Raw genomic sequence first — 23,390 nt, forward strand, 5'->3', positions numbered from 1 at the left:
ACAGAGTGAAAGTGTGTAATTGTTTGAGCTGTCATCTGGGTGGGCCTGCTGTTTCGCTGAGTGGAATTTCCCACATCACAGCAACATTCAACTGAAAATGTCCCTAAACTACAACCAGTAGAGCGTTGTTTCCCCTAGATGTTTTCCTAGGCGGGAAACAGAAATCTTAACATAAAGGGGATGAGGACAACCAGGCTAGTTCAACAAGTTTAGAGTGTGTGTGTGTGTGTGTGTGTGTGTGTGTGTGTGTGTGTGTGTGTGTGTGTGTGTGTGTGTGTGTGTGTGTGGTGAGGGTGCTGGGGGAGTCATGTACCTGTATCTATAGTACATCAAGATGAACCATTGACCTAACATTCAATTCCAAATTCTATAGCAAGACTATTACCCCCTAGGACATGACTGTAAATACCATATTTCACGTAGGTGTATCACCAGGGCCTGCGTTATGGGCAGGCCTTAGGGGACCTAGCTCGCCCTACCGTACCTCCTTGCCCATCCAAATAAAATATTGAAATATTGATCATTTATTTGACCAAGACGCGCCGACAGAAAGACACATCAATCTCAGTTAAAGCATCCGAGCGAACGAAACTGCGCCCCTTTGTCTCAGTATGTGTAGACCACGTATCTGATGCTGTCTGGACCAATAGAGTATGGCATGTAATACTATTTCTGTCCAGACAGCATAAGATACATGGGCTACATAAAGAGGGGCGCTGTTTCACTCGCTCGGATGCTTTCTCCGGTGATATAGGTTCAGCAGAGACGAAGAGGCGAAGCGAGAGGGCTCACTCTCGCCAAAATCGGTCCACTATAAGCCCAATGCATTTCTATAGGAATAATATGCAGACCTAAGCTCGTCGCCTGCATTCCCGCCTTTGGAACAAAGACTTCTGAGCGTATTTTCAATGTGTTTACACAGCGGGAAATGCAGAAGTATTTTCTTTTTTTCTATGATCAGCTTGTCAAAAAGCCCAATTGTCCATTCCATATTGTCCATTTTACTTTGACCTGTCCTGTGTTTAGGATAGGCTGTTGTTTGTTAAAATGTAATCACATTTTTTATTTGATTGGGTGCCATTTAGGTTAGGTAGTTGATCAGAGAAACTTGTATGGATATAAAAAGTTTGTCTCATTACATTGTCTCTCCAGCCTGTAAACTACAGAAAAGGACACATGCTCTTTCTACCATATGCTATATCTGCTACATGATTTACGTTAGATAATTTTTTTGATGGAATGTTGGTGGAGTGCACAGCGATGCATCTCTCCAACAGCACCATGGAGAAGCACGCTGGGAATGAACAAGATAAATATTTAGCGTCCCTGCCACTTGTTGAGAGAAATGTTCATTGTTTTTGGGCAGAATTATGTGAGGTTTTATAATGTTGCTGGAGGTGCATCTTGGTCAATTTAGCTCAGAAAATGCTGCTCTCATCAATCTGCCGCCATGGGAGGCCGCCTAATCCTCCCTAATGAGTGGGCCAGCCCTGCACCCATTTAAAAAATGTGCGCACACATAGGAGTTCCCGTGAAAAAATGGTCCCACCTATGGAAATGAAATTCCCGTCCAACTGATTGGTTCTGGCGCCGGGTCTGTGTATTACACATTAAATGATCAGAGCATCCAGTTTTCGTGTCATTCTACAAGGGATTTGATTGATCTTATTGCTTTGCCACTTGTGTGATTTGCATGTCAAAAAACCCACTGCTGGTCTACTGTACATCGTCAAGGTGAAAAGGACGGTCCTCTCCTTGGTCAAGGGCACACGTCAACACAAATGCAGTGACTGCAGGAAGAACCGGCAACCTTTCCCATCAAAAATTCAAAATCACTCTCCCATTGCCCATATGGTATACCACATACATTTGAGTCATCATCAACATTATGGCTCCCGTGGATCGTCGCGTCTCGCTATAGCGTGCCGCTCGGCGGAGAGGCAGGCAGAAGAGTCCTTGAGGTGGATGGTTGACCCTGGCTACCCAGTAAACCTCTGCATCAACTGGGGGGTCTCGCCACTCACCAGTCTCTCCTCCACCTCTTAGGTCCCCCCATTACCTCGCTCTCCTCCTCATACTCTTCTCCCACCATCTCCATCTCTCCTTTTTTATTTGGTCACTTAAGCCATGGATGGAGCTCGAGTCTCCATCCCCCGTTTTTCCAATCTCCTCTCAAATTTATTGGGTTCAGAGGAGGCCTTCCTGTCCTTCCGCTGGTTGGAAATAGAGATCAGAGGATCCATTACTCCGACAGAGATGGATGCAGGCCCCTGTGTGGCGTCCCCATAACAAGGATATCAAAGAGAGGTAGCCCCCTCTTTTAGGCATGACCCCCGTACAAGACTCCCCGGCACTCACCTCATTATGCAGCTTCCCTTATAGCCATTTTGATATAAAAAACCCACTATGGAATGGTCCGAGCCAGAGCCCCTAACTACATGGCCAACCCATCAACATCACTTCCATTACAAAACATGAGATGCCGGGGGAGTCAAGGACAGTGCAGTAATAAATGAGGGTGGAATACATTGGGAATCATTGTCATACGGGTTAAGCAGTATGCGGACTTCATTCTGCATTGGTAAATCAGTGGACAGCACTCATAACCCATGCAGTAATAAAGATATAGGTTGTACCAGGGCATTGCTTAGGGTGAAACCCCCTGGTATGAAACATCGTTGGGAGAGATTTCACGTGATGGAGGGGCGACGATATTGGTGAAATAATTACTACGCGAGGCAAATGTGTTGCTTCTGCTACTGATAAGCACACTTATGATTGGAGTGAGGGTAAAAAGGTAAGAGTGCATGTTGACACAATGAATATTACATGTTGTGTAAAACCACCTTTTACACCCACATTCACTAACTTCCATCCACACTCCACTTTTACTGTAGCATCATGTCATGTCAAAATGGTCTTCTGTTTGCAGTTCATGGTATGTAAAGCGCCTCTTTTTTCAAATATTACAGAACTTTGAATACTGTGAGTTACTAAGAATGATTTATTTCAGCTTTAGTTTCTTTCATCATATTCCCAGTGGGTCAGAAGTATACATACACTCAATTAGTATTCGGTAGCATTGCCTTTAAATTTAACTTGGGTCAAACGTTTCGGGTAGCCTTCCACAAGCTTCTCACAATAAGCTGGATGAATTTTGGCCCATTCCTCCTGACAGAGCTGGTGTAACTGAGTCAGGTTTGTAGGCCTCCTTGCTCGCACAGGCTTTTTCAGATCTGCCCACAAATTTTCTATAGGAAGGAGGTCAGGACTTTGTGATGGCCACTCCAATACCTTGACTTTGTTGTCCTTAAGCCATTTAGCCACAATTTCGGAAGTATGCTTGGGGTCATTGTCCATTTGGAAGACCCATTTGCGACCAAGCTTTAACTTCCCGACTGATGTCTTGAGATGTTGCTTCAATATATCCACATCATTTTACTACCTCATGATGCCATCTATTTTGTGAAGCGCACCAGTCCCTCCTGCAACAAAGCAACCCCACAACATGATGCTGCCACCCCCGTGCTTCCTGGTTGGGATGGTGTTCTTCGGCTTGCAAGCCTCCCCCTTTTTCCTCCAAACACAACGATGGTCATTACGGCCAAACAGTTCTATTTTTGTTTCATCAGACCAGAGTACATTTCTCCAAAAAGTATGATCTTTGTCCCCATGTGCAGTTGCAGTAGTCTGGCTTTTTTATGGCGGTTTTGGAGCAGTTGCTTCTTCCTTGCTGAGTGGCCTTTAAGGTTATGTCGATATAGGACTCATTTTACTGTGGATATAGATGCTTTTGTACCTGTTTCCTCCAGCATATTCACAAGGTCCTTTGCTGTTGTTCTGGGATTGATTTGCACTATTTGCACCAAAGTACGTTTATCTCTAGGAGACAGAACGCGTCTCCTTCCTGAGCGGTATGACGGCTGCATGGTCCCATGGTGTTTATACTTGCGTACTATAGTTTGTAATGATGAACGTGGTACCTTCAGGCTTTTGGAAACTACTCTCAAGGATGAACCAGACTTGTAGAGGACTACAATTGTATTTCTGAGGTCTTGGCTGATTTCTTTTGATTTTCCCATTATGTCAAGCAAAGAGGCAATGAGTTTGAAGGTAGGCCTTGAAATACCTCCACAGGTACACCTCCAATTGACTCAAATGATGTCAATTAGGCTATCAGAAGCTTCTAAAGCCATGACATCATTTTCTGGAATTTTCCAAGCTGTTTAAAGGCACAGTCAACTTAGTGTATATAAACTTCTGACCCAGTGGAACTGTGATACAGTGAATTATAAGTGAAATAATCTGTCAGTAAACAATTGTTGGAAAAATTGTCCTAACCGACTTGCCAAAACTATAGTTTTTTAACAAGAATATTGTGGAGTGGTTGAAAAACGAGTTTTAATGACTCCAACCAAAGTGTATGTAAACTTCCGACTTCAACTGTATATATGTGTGTGCGCGTGTGTGTGCATGGAGGGGATGGTGTACTCACTGTAGGGTATAGGTGCCAGCTGGGGGGCAAGGAGAGGGTACTGGGGTCCCACAGGGGTAAGGGCCAGGGGCTCGTCAGTACTGCCCGAGCGCTGGATGGCAAGCTCAATCTCCTTATCAGTCAAACCTGGAACAGAACAGACATATACCACACAGGGTTTCATCAAAATGAAAGAAAAGTTATCTTGCAAATTCAGCAGGCTATGGTGTGAAATAGGCTATTAGAAGCGCTGTCTTTCTTTTATTACATATCGTTAATGCCGTCTTTGGTGTGCTTATCAATGCACAAGCACCTTTTTCCCCCCACTCCTATCAATAAAATAAATATATGATGTCATACAAAAGTTTTACTGTGCGTGAAGCTTCAAATGCATCCGGTCATTACTAAATGTGTAATGTGATAGGTATTTTAATATTACTATTTTTTAACACAAAAAACATTTGATTATTAAAATATTTTCGTCTTCCTCAAATGAAAGGAATGATGACGCAATCTTTGTAAGAGGGAGGGAATCTGATTCCATTGGTCTTCAACTCACGGCTCAGACACTTCATTCAGGATGAATGGAGTTTGCCCGGAGTTAGCCAACGCTTCGTTGCCATAGAAATGTACCTGGCCAAATGAAGAGCAACATTCATGTGACTGGTTGAACTCAGAGTTGACCAAAGTTACCTCGCTCAGTAGCCCTTTACACTCACAGCCCCGGTCAGTCCGCATAGGGGTTGGAAATTGAAGATTTGGTCACCGATAAGCGCATAAATAGAACATGTTTCATGACCTGAAATAAAAGATCCCAGAAATGTCCTATATGCATAAAAAGCTTATTTCGCTCAAATTTTGTGCACAAATGTGTTTACAATACTGTTAGTGAGCATTTCTCCTTTGCCAAGATAATCCATCTACCTGACTGGTGTGATTAAACAGCATGATTATTACACAGGTGCACCTTGTGCTGGGGACAATAAAAGGCCACTAAAATGTGCAGTTTAGTCACACAACGCTACAGATGTCTCAAGTTTTGAGGGAGCGTGCAATTGACATGCTGACTGCAGGAATATACAGCAGAGAATTTAATGTTAATTTCTCTACCATAAGCCGCCTCCAATGTCATTTTAGAGAATTTGTCAGTACGTTCAACCGGCCTCACAACCGCAGACCACGTGTATTTTTATTTAATTTATTTAACTGTGTGGCGATGTGTGGGCTAGCAGTTTGCTGATGTCAACTTTGTGAACAGAGTGCCCCATGGTGGCGGTGGGGCTATGGTATGGGCAGGCCATTCATCCACCGCCATCACCTCATGTTTCAGCAGGGTAATGGACTGCCCCATGTCGCAAGGATCTGTACACAATTCCTGGAAGCTGAAAATGTCTCAGTCCTTCCATGACCTGCATACTCACCAGACATGTCACCCATTGAGCATGTTTGGGATGCTCTGGATCAACGTGTCCAACAGCTTGTTCCAGTTCCTGCCAAATTTACCACAGAACCCGCACTTGAATGCACTCATGACTCCCAAATTACAAATAGTTTTTTCCTGAAGTGCCTTGTGAAAGCCTAACACTGTAAGGTCGCATTTTATGACTTAGCTAGTCATGTTGGCAATAGAATAAGCTTTCAAATGATGCCCACCTGACCCAGATTGCGATTTATAGTGTATTTGGATTGCGTAAACAACAACAGTTATTGTGTGATGGTGGGGAGGCATGGCTATGTTCCAAACAAAAAAACTATAAGTGTGCTTGCTTCAGTTCCTCAACGCCACAGCTAGGAGAGCAAAAAAAAAAAACACTGAATAATTTAAGACTCTTTCTTTGAGTCATAAAAGTGCATTGAATTACTTAGGAACTGATAATTTCCCCATAATCTCCAAAGTGTTCTCTTTCAATTGCTACCATGGTTATGCATATACTTTTTATATTTATTCTGTTAGAAACATTTAAATTTGGCACTGTCCATGTAGGCCAATTCCCAAAAGAGTAAAGGGTTAACTCTTCAAACCTGATTTGTAGTACAGGGCTCTGGGCTGGCTTGGTTATGCTTCCACCATGGTAGCTGGAATTGTGCAGTAAAGAATCATGTGAAAATAAAATATCTTAGCTAGCACAGTACGGTTAGGGTACACCCTATAGTGTGAATCAGGCATTGGACAGCAGCTCTTCAGTTACCCAGACATCTGCCTACAGCAGACAGCAGAGCAGAATCAAACAAAGAAAGCTGAAACCCCGTTCTCACTAACGGCCACCAAAGGCAAAGAAAATCAGTCTGTCCACTTCTCCAGTTATATTTCCCAGGTGGAGATCTCATACACCCCAGACAGAGAAATGCATTATTTTAATTTCCTCATTGTGATGTAAATGTATTACATAATTTTGCAAATGCCAATATAACTTAATCTTCAGATCTTTTTTAATGATTTTAGTGATGATTAAATTGCAAAGAGCTCCCTAATGGAGAATGGGAGGGGGCTGGGGGGAGTCTTATTTTATTTTGTGGACTGAAAGGATTTTATTTCCGTTGTCATATGCTTCCATGGGTATGTGTCTCGTCTTTAATGAGCATCATAATCTAAACAAAGACGAATAATTACAACTTTCAATGAGCGTCTGAAAAAAGGCTGGCGTTGTTCATTCCAAGATCAACCAAAACACAACAGTGGAGAACTAAAAACAAATATACTGACGTGACTCACTAGACAAAAGAACAGGGTCATGTTCAGTAGTACATACTGTAGCAAAACACTTTGCCGCAGAAAACGAAAACAAGCATCTCTTATTAGATACGTTCAGTTAAGTACCTCCCAATTTCAAAACTTTTCCTCCCTACTGAACACGACTTTAAACACTTCCAATCAGCTGGCTCCATTGAGGCTTGTTGCTGGGGAGAGGTATAAGGGCTAAGGTGTGGACCATAAGGCGCTTTCCTCAGTATTGCAATGTGTAGCATCACCGGTTAGCTCCTGCTACCATTTTACCTCCATTTCCCCATGTGATTTCCCTGAGTGTGCTACTGGGCTTCCTGGGTTTCCCTTCCTCCTGCCTTCTGACAGAAAATCCCCATTGCTGAGATGGCCTTTTAACTTGGGCCATTCCCCTGGGCTTTGGACCATTCTACTCCACACAGCAGGCCTCCCTGCAGTGCTGTGTCATCCCAAATGGCACCCTATTTCCTATTTAGTGCATTATGTTTAGGGCGCTGGTCAAAAGAAGTGCACTAAATAGGGAATAGGATGCCATTTGGTATGCACAACTGAGTTGCAAGAGAGCCAAGGGGGATGAGGTGTGCTTCAATTGAGACTGCTATTCTTATTTGCTGTACTATACAGGGCTGTGGGAATGGTGGAGAGATGAGAAGAGGGTTGAGAGATGAGAAGAAGCGATTTGTTGAGCCATCTGTATACACATCAGAGTCTGAAATCCATGTGGAGCTAATCATTACAATATCAACATGTGTTGTGTGACATTAACACACACACACCATTTCTTCTATTAAATGTATATGAAATGAGAAAGCAATGACTGCCTGTTAACCAAATCGTTTGAGAAACATTGTGTCACCCAAGTACCTGTGTGAGTGTGATGCAGAAGACTCATAATTGCGGTCCCAAAAGGTGTCAAATGAGCATTTACTGCCCATCTACAAACCCATCTTGATGAACAAGAATCAACCACAATCTAGCCCTCTTTTTGACATCATCATGAGGGGCTCTAAAAGTTTTTGGAGAATCAACATGTGTGATGCTGAGAGGCACCTACAGTATTTAAATGCTCCAAGGGCTTCAAATGGCCATGAAAATTGTTGAATAATTTAAGGCAAATATTGGCCAGCCTGTCGTCAATGGCGGGCCCTGAGTGCCAGGAAGTGGCCACCGCCATGTGCTGAGCTCGTGCAGTCAGGCTGCACTGTCCAATAAGCAATAATGTGTCCCTGAACTCCGGATTCATCTGACCACAGCAGACACAACGGTGGCAGATTATTGAGTGAGACAAGCAAGGGCAGCATCCTGAATGGCACCCTATGCACTAGTTTTGACCTGGGTCCCTACAGGCCCTGGTCAAAAGTAGTGCACTATACTGTATATAGGGAACAGGGTGCCATTTGGGGCACAAGCCCATATCTCCATTTCACCATAGAATGAAAAAAACATGTTTTAGTACCCTGGGAGAGGTTCCCATTTTCCCTTTTCACCTTGAAATGTAGAGTTTCTCCAAAATAACTTCTATAAAATGTCCTCTTAAAAATATGTGCATGTTAATGGTGTTGGACCTCTTTAATGTTGTTGTGTGCGCAGCACTATGAAAGGGCTTATTTACTTTACATCAAAATAAAATGCATGGAAATTCATAAAGCTGTTTGGTTTTCTTGTCGAATTAAAGCTTGCTCCACTATTGTGTGCTGTGATCCGTTGATTGTACAGAAAAAGGCAACAACAAATGAAAGACACCTCATATCCATTTAGAAAAGAGAGAACAAGGTGAAACAGATTTTTACATATAAAAGGAAAAGCCTACAAAAAAGGCTTGCGGAAATTTATTATGGGTTTCCAAACCTGTGGAATGACCCCTGGACCCCCATTTCGGATCGACCTGGCGAGGAGATGAATTTTTTAAGACATAAATTACATCTAATGACGACACCGTAAAAAAGAACAATAATGGAAAGCTATTCTGTATTTCATTATACTGTATTTGGTGCACCTGATACACGCCGCGCCTGTTTATGAGTCGCCGTATTAGCAGATGCTCAGCCGAAGCATTTGCTGTGACCTTGCCATTCTCATTGGGGCATGAAATTACGGTGCTGGCACCTCGATATTACAGCTATAAATACTGTAAACCGCATATCTGGCCTACGTTTTCTATTGTCTTTCAACATAAACCTGATCGGTATTTATTTAAAGGAAAACCCATTGCTCGTCACATTATTTACGCCTCTATTTTCAGTAGGCTCTTATTCTCAGGGCATTTTTTTAAGGGCAAAGGAGGCGGCGAGGCCCAGCCACCATAAAACACATTTCTCCAATTCTGGCACATCTGAACTTTATGGGTTAAGACCCGGCCCGGACAGCCAATTATAAAAATTGCTTACTAAAATATTTTGGGTGCTAAAAGGTGAATGCTTTTTTACTGTCCTACAAGGTGAATTATTAAGTTGCCCTTGAATGAAAATTACTTATATTATGAATATGAATCTTTTTAAATATATGTCAGGGGTCATAAATAGATGGAGGTCAATGGGTTATTGAAAGCCGGAGTGCAACTTTAACCTGTTTCTCATGCTGTGCTGGAGGAGATTCTAGTCATGTCATTTGGTGTCCCCGAGAATGGCACTATTGCTGCTTGAAAATGGCATGCCCTAAATAATGACCACTCTCATAGCTTATTCATTTATGTATTAAAAAAGAAGACTCTCCTCTCATTTCCCTGCTTTATCGCCTTGTACTGATGACAAAGTGGGAGAGAGCCGGGGCTAGGTGGCGCCGTGGAGTAATTTATAACCACATCAATCCCTTTACCTTCTATGCAGGCCTTGGTCATTGCCATTTTTGTCCGAGAGGTGAGTCGCATAACCCCACTTGCAAACAACATCCTATTAATATCTGGAATGATGAACCTTATCCTTACCCTTCATATCAATAATGGTAATCAAATGGTAATCCTATGTTCCCCATGACCCTCTATCAATGGCCCACTACTCAGGGTGAAACCTATTATATATACTTACCTGCTGTATTACTTCTTCAGCTTATTGAGCCAAACAACTACTGGAAGCTTATTTTCAGAATAAAAATAACTGTTTTTTTTAACACCCTTATTTTAAAAAGTCTATATGATTATTCTGAATATGATGCCACAGTAGACATATCCCCAGTCTACCAGTCATTTTGCAACGTAATCAGGGCAGTTACTGCTTCCCTTCTGGACATGTATCAGTCTCAGCTAAAGGCCTGCTTTCAAAACATGTCGAAAAAAGGCTAAGGGGTGCTTTCACTGTTGCCGAAATTAGATTATTTTTGTCATTACATGTAGCCTACGTGTGCACTTGCTAGTTGCAAAGGGAAAATCGTCGTGCCAAAATGAGGCACAGAGCTCTTCAGGTGCTGCAACTGTTAATTGTGGGGCCTAGATAGCGCAACAGCCAATATGAGTCAGGAATACATTACAACTCATTACAAAAGAGAAAACATAACTTTTAGATGGCAATTTCCCCCAAATCGTGCCTGCTGTGATTGGAAAAACAACCATTGATGCGGACTATGTGGACTTATTCATATTGACCCAAAGGGGGGGTCGTTAAGCCTATGTACTGTTTATGGCACTATATAGCTTGGCACTGATTATATCCCTTATTTTGCATGTAAGTAGGGACAACATGAGTGGTCTATTATTCACTATATCAAGTCAAACGAAGGTGGAAAGGATCCTTTTGTAAATACCCCTCTGTGCATGCTGTAGGTTTAACGTTCAAGATCTCAAAACAAGTCAACTACCTGACACATAGCCTTCAGCGAACATGCATAATTACATATTGATCTAAAAATACCTATTTTTACTAGTTCTGGAGTGTCTAAGTTTCTAACATCTCCTAGAATAAGATATTTTAGATACTTTATTAATCGAAGAGTCATATCGGGGCTGTGAGAAATACTTCAGCACATTTCCCATTCATTCAGTGACATTGACCGTATGCAAAACACAAAATGACATTTTTTTCTATGCATATTGAAATAGACCACATTATTAGGATCTCCTTGGGGGAAAAAAAGCTGAGAAATAACAAGAGGCATCCTTCAGCGTAGATTAGGGCACAAATCTGAAAGGAAATAATAATGTGGAGGCGAGATTATTGTGTAAAGAATCTGCAACATGCAATCAACGTGTGCCCTGTTTTCCCCTTCATCAGCTGGCCAGCATAAGTACTGGCAGAGAGAGGAATCCAATTTAAATTCCACTCTACCGGGTGATGGTATTGTTTCATTTTATGTGTGCTTTGACATTTCTGCCTGTTAATATAGAGTAAAATCGGGAAGTATTTACATAAATATGACATTAAACTCTATTAGAAATTAAGAGTGACATATATTTGTGCTCATAGCAGAAGGGAGGAGGTAATTGAGTTCCAGGGTCAAAAGGTTGAGAGAAGTGTTTGGTAGGCTGTGGATACATGGAGAGAGGAGGAGGCAGTGACTATTGGACTGTCATCGTGTCCATCATCATGTTTGCCTTTGCTCGTAAAGGATGAGACAGACAACGGGCCAATAGTCACCACATTCATTGGTATGGGGTGTGGCCTTCTGCAAATGAAATAGGGTTTGACTCATTTCAATGCTGCTCTTACATGTGAATGTAGGCCTGTTCGTGAATAGTTTTTTTAGCAGAATAAGTGACAAACACCTTTAATAAGAATATACAGTTATTATGAAAGTATATTCTCTAACTGAACATAACTAAGATAAAAAATGTCAATGAACAATTTACCTTTATTTAACTAGGCAAGTCAGTTAAGAACAAATTCTTATTTTCAATGACGGCCTAGGAACAGTGAGATAACTGCCTTATTCAGGGGCAGAACGACAGATTTTTACCTTGTCAGCTCAGGGATTCGATCTTGCAACCTTTCAGTTACTACGCCCTAACCACTAGGCTACCTGCCGATCCCTTAAAAAAAAAAAAATCATTAGCTTGCTTCTGACTTACCTGGGATGTTGTCTTTTCAACCGAACCGTCATATCTGTTAGCTGGTTATTTAGCAAAATCCAGAATAATCTGATTAGCATTTTTTATTTTATTTAGCAATGCTAGTGAAAACGGATTGTACCAGTTAGCGAGGCATTCAAAAGCATGATTAAAGCAGGAATGGGTCAATTCTGCGTTTCTTACTAATGAAAGCAGAGCTGTTTCTCCACGCTTTTGAATGAACCACTAACTGATGCAATCCACTTCCAGTAGTATTGCTACATTATCCAAAAATGCTAACCAGGAGATTCTGGACATTGTTGAACCAACTAACAAATGTAAAAATGGTTTCGACAGTAAGTCAGTCAACACCCTAGGTAAATAAGAGATACAACTTTAAAAAAAGTTAACTATCACCATAAACTATAAATATGCCTTTAAGCCACATTATCCAATTGTTAGCTAATTGTTATGTTACCAGTAGGCACCAGTGGCTAAAATGTTGTAAGAGAATTCTAAATTCTAACCCACTGACTTTGAATTGAGTCTGTTCTTCTGAACATTCCAGATCAACATCAATTGACATTTAGAAATGTTCTTGATATGATTTCAAATTCTAATAGTAGAGAAAATAGTGAACAATTAGTACAGTTTACTTTCCCCCTATCATGATGGGAAAGGATTCAAAACAGCATGACAATGATTTGAGATTCAAATATGTTTTAGTCTTATTTCAAACCATTTGATATACAATAGGACATATCACATGAAAGACACATTTTACCCCTTGAAGAAAATGTACTTTGTAATAATATGAGAATTCTATCTTGTGTTGATAAGGTTTTAATAACCTCTGCATTCTGCATACCTAATCAATGAGTCTTGCAAATAATGCAGGCAACATCATCAAACGTAAGCCTATGATGCGGACCTTTCTGGCTCTGAGCTTTCTTTATCTGAAACTCTACCCCCCAAAATATGTGAGAAATCTAACAAGAGCGAGAATGATGGGCATAACTCATTGGGAAGTCTTCTGCAATAACATGAATAAGGGCAAGGTGAACTTGCTTCAGTGAACTCAGCAGGACCATGAAAAAAGGAACATTTTATATGAAATTTAATAAACTGAAATTGGTTTAAGATTAGTCAGCACTTTGTCTAGAATATTAGTTTCCCTCCTACCCTTCAACACATGCAAGGAGCTCACAAAGTGATACAGCATTGTGACATAATTACATTGTTCAAGGTGAAGCGCAGTAGAAATGGCTTTTTGCTTACAAGGCAATTTGAGAACATGCACATTTACAAATATCATAGTAACCTGGTGCTACTCAAAGGCAGTCCAGGGAAAAGAAACCAAAAGAAAACAACACTTGCTTCAATCCAATTTTGGGGTCACAGGGAAAAAGAACCTGGACCGACTGATGTCTGCTTAGCAATATTACCGTCGGGGTGTGAATTGGCTGAAGTGCTCTCTGTTGGTAACATTACCATATACACTGAACAGAAATATAAACGCAACATGTAACAATTTCAAAGATTTTAAGGAAATCAGGCAATTGAAATCAATTCATTAGGATCTAATCTATGGCTTTCACATGACTGGGAATACAGATATGAATGTGTTGGTCACATATACAGTACCTTTAAAAAGATAGGGGCGTGGATCAGAAAAACAGTCAGTATCTGGTGTGACCACAATTTGCCTAACGCAGCGCGACACCTTCTCATTAAGCTGTTGATTGTGGCCACACTCCTCTTCAATGGTTGTGCGAAGTTGCTAGATATTGGCGGGAACTGGAACACGCTGTCGTACACGTCAATCCAGAGCATCCCAAACATGCACAATGGGTGACATGTCTGGCGAGCATGCAGGCAATGAAAGAACTGGGACATTTTCAGCTTCCAGGAATTGTGTAAAGATCCTTGCGATATGGGGCTGCGCGTTATCATGCTGAAACAAGAGTTGATGGGGGCTGATGAATGGCACGACAATGGGCCTCAGGATCTCCTCACGGTATCTCTGTGCATTCAAATTGCCATCGATAAAATGAAATTGTGTTCGTTGTCCGTAGTTTATGCCTGCACATACCACAACCCCATCGCCACCATGGGGTACTCTGTTCACAACGTTGACATCAGCAAACCGCTCAACCACATGATGCCATACATGCTGTCTGCCATCTGCCAGGTACAGTTGATACTGGGATTCAACCGTAAAGAGCACACTTCTCCAGTGTGCCAGTGGCTATTGAAGGTGAGCATTATCTCCCACTGAAGTCATATACGACGCCAAACTGCAGTCAGGTCAAGACCCTGGTGAGGACGACGAGCACGCAGATGAGCTTCCCTGAGACAGTTTCTGACAGTTTGTGCAGAAATTCTTCAGTTGTGCAAACCCACAGTTTCATCAGCTGTCCGGGTGGCTGGTGTCATATGTTCCCGCAGGTGAAGAACCGATTGTGGAGGTCCTGAACTGGCGTGATTACACATGGTCTGCAGTTGTGAGGCCGGTTGGACGTACTGCCAAATTCTCTAAAACGAAGTTGGTAGGCGGCTAATAGTAGAGAAATGAACATAGCATTTTCTGGAAACAACTCTGGAGGACATTCCTGCAGTCAGCAAGCCAATTGCACGCTTCCTCAAAACTTGAAACATCTGTGGCATTGTGTTGTGGCAAAACTGCACATTTGAGAGTGGCCTTTTATGGCCCCCAACACAAGGTGCACCTGTGTAATGATCATGCGGTTTAATCAGTTTATTGATATGCCACTACTGTCAGATGGATGGATTATTTTGGCAAAGGCGTAATGCTTACTAACAGGGATGTAAATACATTTGAGAGAAATAAGCTTATTGTGCATATGCAACATTTATGGGATCTTTTATTTCAGCTCATGAAACTTGGGACCAATATTTTACATGTGTTTATATTTTGATCATCATCCCTCAAGCATGTCCAAATGACTATTTTGCCCAAAGACGAAACGTGCCAGGTTGTGTGTTTTATGTTTTCTCCCAATCTCTTGTGGATCCATGTGCCTTTACTATTTCAGTACTTAAATGACTAAAACCAGATAAAGTATGAAGAAAAGATAATGGACCTATATATGTTTTAAATAAGATCATATTTGAGAACTAATAATCACCAAAATACAAGCTAAATAGTCAAGGAGAATCTAAAATAAAATAAAAACTATGCATTCAGGAGTATTTTTGTCATGCCATGGGGCCCCATTTGATTTTGTTACAATGTTTATAATGTGACCCATGGCAAAATGTGTAGAATTGCAAGAAATTAGTTTTAAAACCGCAAAAATGGGTCACTGCAGTCAACTGGAGGGCCTCTAAAATGTTACGTCAGCGACCATTACCATTGGCCAGGCCCATGACCCTGCCCCCAAACATTTATTTATTGCACAGAATAGAATAGGTTGACCTTTGTACTATGGGGGATAGTACAGTCGTGGCCAAAAGTTTTGAGAATATTTTTGTCAGATGTTACTATGGAATACTGAAGTATAATTACAAGCATTTCATAAGTGTCAAAGGCTTGTATTGACAATTACATGAAGTTGATGCAAAGAGTCAATATTTGCAGTGTTGACCCTTCTTTTTCAAGACCTCTGCAATCTGCCCTGGCATGCTGTCAATTAACTTCTGGGCCACATCCTGACTGATGGCAGCCCATTCTTGCATAATCAATGCTTGGAGTTTGTCAGAATTTGTGGGTTTTTGTTTGTCCACCCGCCTCTTGAGAATTGACCACAAGTTCTCAATGGGATTAAGGTTTGGGGAGTTTCCTGGCCATGGACCCAAAATACCAATGTTTTGTTCCCCGAGCCACTTAGTTATCACTTTTGCCTTATGGCAAGGTACTCCATCATGCTGGAACAGGCATTTTTCATCAACAAACTGTTCCTGGATGGTTGGGAGAAGTTGCTCTCGGAGGATGTGTTGGTACCATTCTTTATTCATGGCTGTGTTCTTAGGCAAAATTGTGAGTGAGCCCACTCCCTTGGTTGAGAAGCAACCTCACACATGAATGATCTCAGGCTGCTTTACTGTTGGCATGACACAGAACTGATAGTAGCGCTCACCTTGACTTCTCCGGGCAAGTTTTTTTCCGGATGCCCCAAACAATCGGAAAGGGGATTCATCAGAGAAAATGACTTTACCCCAGTCCTCAGCAGTCCAATCCCTGTACCTTTTGCAGAATATCAGTCTGTCCCTGATGTTTTTCCTGGAGAGAAGTGGCTTCTTTGCTGCCCTTCTTGATACCAGGCCATCCTCCAAAAGTCTTCGCCTCACTGTGAGTGCAGATTCACTCACACCTGCCTGCTGCTATTCCTGAGCAAGCTCTGTACTGGTGGTGCCCCGATCCCGCAGCTGAATCAACTTTAGGAGACGGTCCTGGCGCTTGCAGGACTTTCTTGGGCGCCCTGAAGCCTTCTTCACAACAATTGAACAGCTCTCCTTGAAGTACTTGATGATCCGATAAATGGTTGATTTAGGTGCAATCTTACTAGCAGCAATATCCTTGCCTGTGAAGCCCTTTTTGTGCAAAGCAATGATGACGGCACCTGTGTCCTTGCAGGCAACCATGATTGACAGAGGAAGAACAATGATTCCAAGCACCACCCTCCTTTTGAAGCTTCCAGTCTGTTATTCGAACTCAATCAGCATGACAGAGTGAACTCCAGCCTTGTCCTCGTCAACACTCACACCTGTGTTAACGAGAGAATCACTGACATGATGTCAGCTGGTCCTTTTGTGGCAGGGCTGAAATGTAGTGGAAATGTTTTTGGGGGATTCAGTTCATTTGCATGGTAAAGAGGGACTTTGCAATTAATTGCAATTCATCTGATCACTCTTCATAACATTCTGGAGTATATGCAAATTGCCATCATACAAACTGGGGCAGCAGACTTTGTGAAAATTAATATTTGTGTCATTCTCAAAACTTTTGTCCACAACTGTATGTAAACTTCCGACTTCAACTGTATATACTCACTACCGTTCAAAAGTTTGGGGTCAGTTAGAAATATGCTTGTTTTCCATGAAATGAGATGCAAAATGAATAGGAAATTTAGTCAAGACGTTGACAAGGTTATAAATAATGTTTTTTTATTTAAATAATTGTGTCCTTCAAACTCTGGTCAAGCTGCTCCCACAACAACTCAATAGGGTTGAGATCCGGTGACTGTGCTGGCCACTCCATTATAGACAGCATACCAGCTGACTGCTTCTTCCCTAAATAGTTATTGCATAGTTTGGAGCTGTGCTTTGGGTCATTGTCCTGTTGTAGGAGGAAATTGGCTCCAATTAAGCGCTGTCCACAGGGTATGGCATGGCGTTGCAAAATGGAGTGACAGCCTTCCTTTTTCAAGATCCCTTTTACCCTGCATACATCTCTCACTTTACCACCACCAAAGCACCCCCAGACCATCACATTGCCTCCACCATGCTTGACAGATGGCGTCAAGCACTCCTCCAGCATCTTTTCATTTTTTCTGCATCTCATGAATGTTCTTCTTTGTGACCCGAACACCTCAAAATTAGATTTGTTTGTCCATAACACTTATTTATTCTTCTGTCCAGTGTCTGTGTTCTTTTGCCCATCTTAATCTTTTCTATTTACTGGCCAGTCTGAGATATTGCTTTTTCTTTTTTTTTACTCTGCCTAGAAGGCCAGCATCCCAGAGTCGTCTCTTCACTGCTTTTTGCGGGTACTATTTAATGAAACTGCCAGTTGAGGACTTGTGAGGCGTCTGTTTCTCAAACTATACACTAATGTACTCGTCCTCTTGCTCAGTTGTGCACCAGGGCCTCCCACACTTTCTATTCTGGTTAGAGCCAGTTTGCGCTGTTCTGTGAAGGGAGTAGTACACAGCGTTGTACGAGATCTTCATTTTCTTGGCAATTTCTCGCATGGAATAGCCTTCATTTCTCAGAACAAGAATAGACTGACGAGTTTCAGAAGAAAGTTCTTTGTTTCTAGACATTTTGAGCCTGTAATCGAACCCACAAATGCTGATGCTCCAGATACTCAACTAGTCCAAAGAAGGCCAGTTTTATTGCTTCTTTAAATCAGCACAACAGTTTTCAGCTGTGCTAACATAATTGTAAAAGGGCTTTCAAATGATCAATTAGCCTTCTCAAATTATAAACTTGGATTAGCTAACACAACGTGCCATTGGAACACAGGAGTGATGGTTGCTGATAATGGGCATCTGTACGCCTATGTATATATTCCATTAAAAAAATAAGCCGTTTCCAGCTACAATAGTCATTTACAACATTAACAATGTCTACACTGTATTTCTGATCAACTTGATGTTAATTTAAAATCTTTCAAAAACAAGGACATTTCTAAGTGACCCCAAACTTTTGAAGGGTAGTGTATATAAAACAGTGGACTGCATTTTGACTTTACCCTTTGCCAAAGTTTCAAAAAAATTGCATTGTTTAGGAGTGTAAGGGTAAGAGCGAATTGAGTTATTGCACATGTGCACTTCACAGAGTAGGTGTTCCCTAACGGAAATATTCAAATAAATGCTAGAACGCGCCAATCGGATCGCACTAGCTCGTGCTTGGCACTGCCTACCTCCTTGCTTGTTCTGCCCACTATGATACATTTGCTCCCATTGGAAACGACAGGCTCTCATCTATCTCGGGTTAGTTATACAAATCTTTGGTGCGAGCATCAAACAAACAAAGGATATCAAAGAAGAAAAGAAAGTGGATACATTTATTCTCATGAAGAGTGTAGTAAATGGCACTGGATTAAGAATAGTCCTTAGTTGCTGCTAATGAGAATCACAAAGCAAGTACATTTCAAAAGATATTGGAAGTCATTATAGCCTGCTGATGTGTGTAGTAGCAGCCGGCAACAATGGATTTGGTTTCGGGTTACCTCTGGTCATGGAGCTTTTAGGCTCACTTTTCACTGCTTTGCTGCTCTAATGATAGAAGCCAAATCCCTGAGCTCTTACTATGAATTAGTCCCCAAGTAAACAACTGTTTTGAAAAGAGGGCTCATAAAGAAAATGGGCTCATAAACAAGCTGTGATCAGTTGTAGAACAATCTAAGCCAATGTCCTGGGTGCCACTGCCAACAATTCATGAACTACTTAAGGGCCCAAGCCATCTCAATCATTAAAAAGTCAGTGCAGCTTGTGAAGTTGGGGTGTCTTTCGTATTTTCTGGTTGATTTAAATATTGACTGGCTATCATCAAGCTGCCCACTCAGAAAGAAACTTCAAACCGTAACCAGTGCCTGCAACCTGGTTCAGGTTGTCAGTCAACCTACCAGGGTAGTTACAAACAGCACAGGAATTAAATCTTCAACATTTATTGATCACATCTTTACTAACTCTGCAGATATTTGCTTTAAAGCAGTGTTCAAATCCATAGGATGTAGTTATCACAATATATTACATAATAATATAATATAATAGCCATATCTAGGAAAAGCAAAGTTCCAAAGGCTTGGCCTAATGTAGTGTATAAGAGGTCATACAAGACGTTTTGTAGTGATTCCTATGGTGATGATGTAAAGAATATTTGCTGGTCTGTGTTGCGCAATGAGGAGCAAACAGATGCTGCACTTGACGCATTTATGAAACTACTTATTCCAGTTACTAATAAGCACGCACCCGTTAAGAAAATGACAGTAAAGACTGTTAAATCCCCTTGGATTGATGAGGACTTAAAAAATTGTGTTGTTGAGAGAGATGAGACAAAAGGTATGGTATTTAAGTCTGGCAGCTCAACTGATTGGCAAACGTACTGTAAATTAAGAAATCATGTGACTGAACTAAATAAAAAGAAACTACACTTTGCAACAAAGATAAATTACAGTTGAAGTCGGAAGTTTACATACACTTAGGTTGGAGTCATTAAAACTTGTTTTTCAACCACTCCACAAATTAAATGTTAACAAACTATAGTTTTGGCAAGTAGGTTAGGACATCTACTTTGTGCATGACACAAGTAATTTTTCCAACAATTGTTTACAGACAGATTATTTCACTGTATCGCAATTCCAGTGGGTCAGAAGTTTACACACACTAAGTTGACTGTGCCTTTAAACAGCTTGGAAAATTTCAGAAAATGATGTCATGGCTTTAGAAGCTTCTGATAGCCTAATTGACATCATTTGAGTAAATTGGAGGTGTACCAGTGGATGTATTTCAAGGCCTGCCTTCAAACTCAGTGCCTCTTTGCTTGACATCATGGGAAAATCAAAAGAAATCAGCCAAGACATCAGAAAATAAATTGTAGACCTCCACAAGTCTGGCTCATCCTTGGGAGCAATTTCCAAAAGCCTGAAGGTACCACGTTCATCTGTACAAACAATAGTAAGCAAGTATAAACACCATGGGACCACGCAGCCGTCATACCGCCCAGGAAGGAGACGTGTTCTGTCTCCTAGAGATGAACGTACTTTGGTGCGAAAAGTGCAAATCATCCCCAGAACAGCAAAGGACCTTGTGAAGATGCTGGAGGAAACGGGTACAAAAGTATCTATATCCACAGTAAAATGAGTCTTATATCGACATAACCTGAAAGGCCGCTCAGCAAGGAAGAAGCCACCGCTCCAAAACCGCTATAAAAAAGCCAGACTACGGTTTGCAACTGCAAACAAAGAACGTACTTTTTGGAGAATTGTCCTCTGGTCTGATGAAACAAAAATAGAACTGTTTGGCCATAATGACCATCGTTATGTTTGGGGGAAAAAGGGGGAACAGCAAGCCGAAGAACACCATCCCAACCGTGAAGCACAGGGGTGGCAGCATCATGTTGTGTGGGTGCTTTGCTGCAGGAGGGACTGGTGCACTTCACAAAATAGATGGCATCATGAGATAGGAAAATGATGTGGATATATTGAAGCAACATCTCAAGACATCAGTCGGGAAGTTAAGGCTTGGTCGCAAATGGGTCTTCCAAATGGACAATGACCCCAAGCATACTTCCAAAATTGTGGCAAAATGGCTTAAGGACAACAAAGTCAAGGTATTGGAGTGGCCATCACAAAGACCTGACCTCAATCCTATAGAAAATGTGTGGGCAGAACTGAAAAAACGTGTGCGAGCAAGGAGACCTACAAACCTGACTCAGTTACACCAGCTCTGTCAGGAGGAATGGGCCAAAATTCACCCAACTTATTGTGGGAAGCTTGTGGAAGGCTACCCGAAATGTTAGACCCAAGTTAAACAATTTAAAGGCAATGCTACCAAATACTAATTGAGTGTAAGTACACTTCAGACCCACTGGGAATGTGATGAAAGAAATAAAAGCTGAAAAAAATCATTCTCTCTACTATTATTCTGACATATCACATTATTAAAATAAAGTGGTGATTGCACACACTTTTTCAGTTCTTCTTGAGGTCAGGGCTTTGTGATGGCCACTCCAATACCTTGACTTCGTTGTTCTTAAGCCATTTTGCCACCACTTTGGAAGTATGCTTGGGGTCAGTGTACTTTGTGAAGTGCACCAGTCCCTCCTGCAGCAAAGCACCACCACAACATGATGCTGCCGCCCCGTGCTTCACAGTTGGGATGGTGTTCTTAGGCTTACAATCCTCCCCCTTTTTCCTCCAAACATAACGATGGTCATTATGGCCAAACAGTTCTATTTTTGTTTCATCAGACCAGAGGACATTTCTCCAAAAAGTACGATCTTTGTCCCATGTGCAGTTGCAAACCGTAGTCTGGTGGTTTTGGAGCAGTGGTTTCTTCCTTGTTGAGCGGCCTTTCAGGTTATGTCGATATAGGACTCATTTTACTGTGGATATAGATACTTTTGTACCTGTTTCCTCAAGCATCTTCACAAGGTCCTTTGCTGTTGTTCTGGGATTGATTGGCACTTTTCGCAACAAAGTACGTTCATCTCTAGGAAACAGAACGCGTCTCCTTCCTGAGCGGTATGATGGCTGTGTGGTCCCATGGTGTTTATACTTGCGTACTATTGTTTGATTTTCCCATGATGTCAAGCAAAGAGGCACTGAGTTTGAAGGTAGGCCTTGAAATACATCCATAAGTACACCTCCAATTGACTCAAATGATGTCAATTAGCCTATCAGAAGCTTCTAAAGCCATGACATAATTTTCTGGAATATTCCAAGCTGTTTAAAGGCACAGTCAACTTACTGTATGTAAACTTCTGACCCACTGGAATTGTGATACAGTGAATTATAAGTGAAATAATCTGTCTGTAAACAATTGTTGGAAAAATGACTTGTGTCATGCACAAAGTAGATGTCCTGACCGACTTGCCAAAACTATAGTTTGATAACAAGACATTTGTGGAGTGGTTGAAAAACGAGTTTTAATGACTCCAACCTACACTATACATACACATGGATTTACTACTGTAGAAATTAGGTAGTGGTGGAGTAGGGGCTTGAGGGCACACAGTGTGTTGTGAAATCTGTGAATGTATTGTAATGTTTTTAAAATTGTATAAACTGCCTACATTTTGCTGGACCCAGTAGCTGTTGCTTTGGCAGCAGCTAATGGGGATCCATAATAAATATAAATATGTAACCTATGGATTAGGGGTAGTGCATATTAAAAAGAGAGATAAGACAACTCGCTGATGCTGTTCGCTGGGAGCATAACATTTCTTACAGTAGACAAACAGACATATGATCATATCTAATAATCATAATGTATTGTACTAAGAAACTGATGAGCCGGCAAACGGACTCCCTCTCCCTACCTAATTCCACCTTCTAATGTCGTACCTCATATTTATGGTAACGGCTAAATTAAGTAAAAGGCTTAAAAATGCTGAAAGGTAATATCATTGACAATTCCATTGAAAGTGCAGGAGGGTTTGTCAATATTAATTTTCCTGAGCCCAAAGAAGCGCCCCGACTGGTGGGTCATTTATCCACAGAGCTTGAATCATGCACTCCACAGCAAAATCGACCACGATCCAACGCCCGGGGCAAAGAGCTATGGCCTTGACCTTTGACCCCTAAAAGCCAACCAACCCCCCCCCCCAAAAAAGAACATTGCATGAACATCTCTGGCCAATGTCCATCAGATTCCCGGCTTCAGCATCAACATGGATTGTGTGGACATCAATGCATATAAAACGGATATACTGTAGAGGCCCTGTTGGGACTGATTAGGCTTTTGCATTTACATATGGTATTGAACACATTTGAGAGACATTGCTGGGGATTTTCAATACAGTATTACAAC

The 23,390-nt window shown here is 41.5% G+C and overlaps 1 protein-coding gene across 1 annotated transcript in view; it reads right to left on the bottom strand.

Moving 5' to 3' along the window:
* pex14 (peroxisomal biogenesis factor 14) overlaps positions 1-23,390 on the bottom strand; it is a 105,030-nt gene that overhangs the window by 31,350 nt on the left and 50,290 nt on the right. Inside the window, exon 4 of the mRNA XM_039008280.1 lies at positions 4,496-4,621. Coding sequence (XP_038864208.1) covers positions 4,496-4,621 — 126 coding nt within the window. The remainder of the gene's footprint in view (positions 1-4,495; positions 4,622-23,390) is intronic.

Source organism: Salvelinus namaycush, chromosome 14 (genome assembly GCF_016432855.1).
Source record: "Salvelinus namaycush isolate Seneca chromosome 14, SaNama_1.0, whole genome shotgun sequence".
In the NCBI taxonomy this organism is placed as follows: Eukaryota; Metazoa; Chordata; class Actinopteri; order Salmoniformes; family Salmonidae; genus Salvelinus; species Salvelinus namaycush.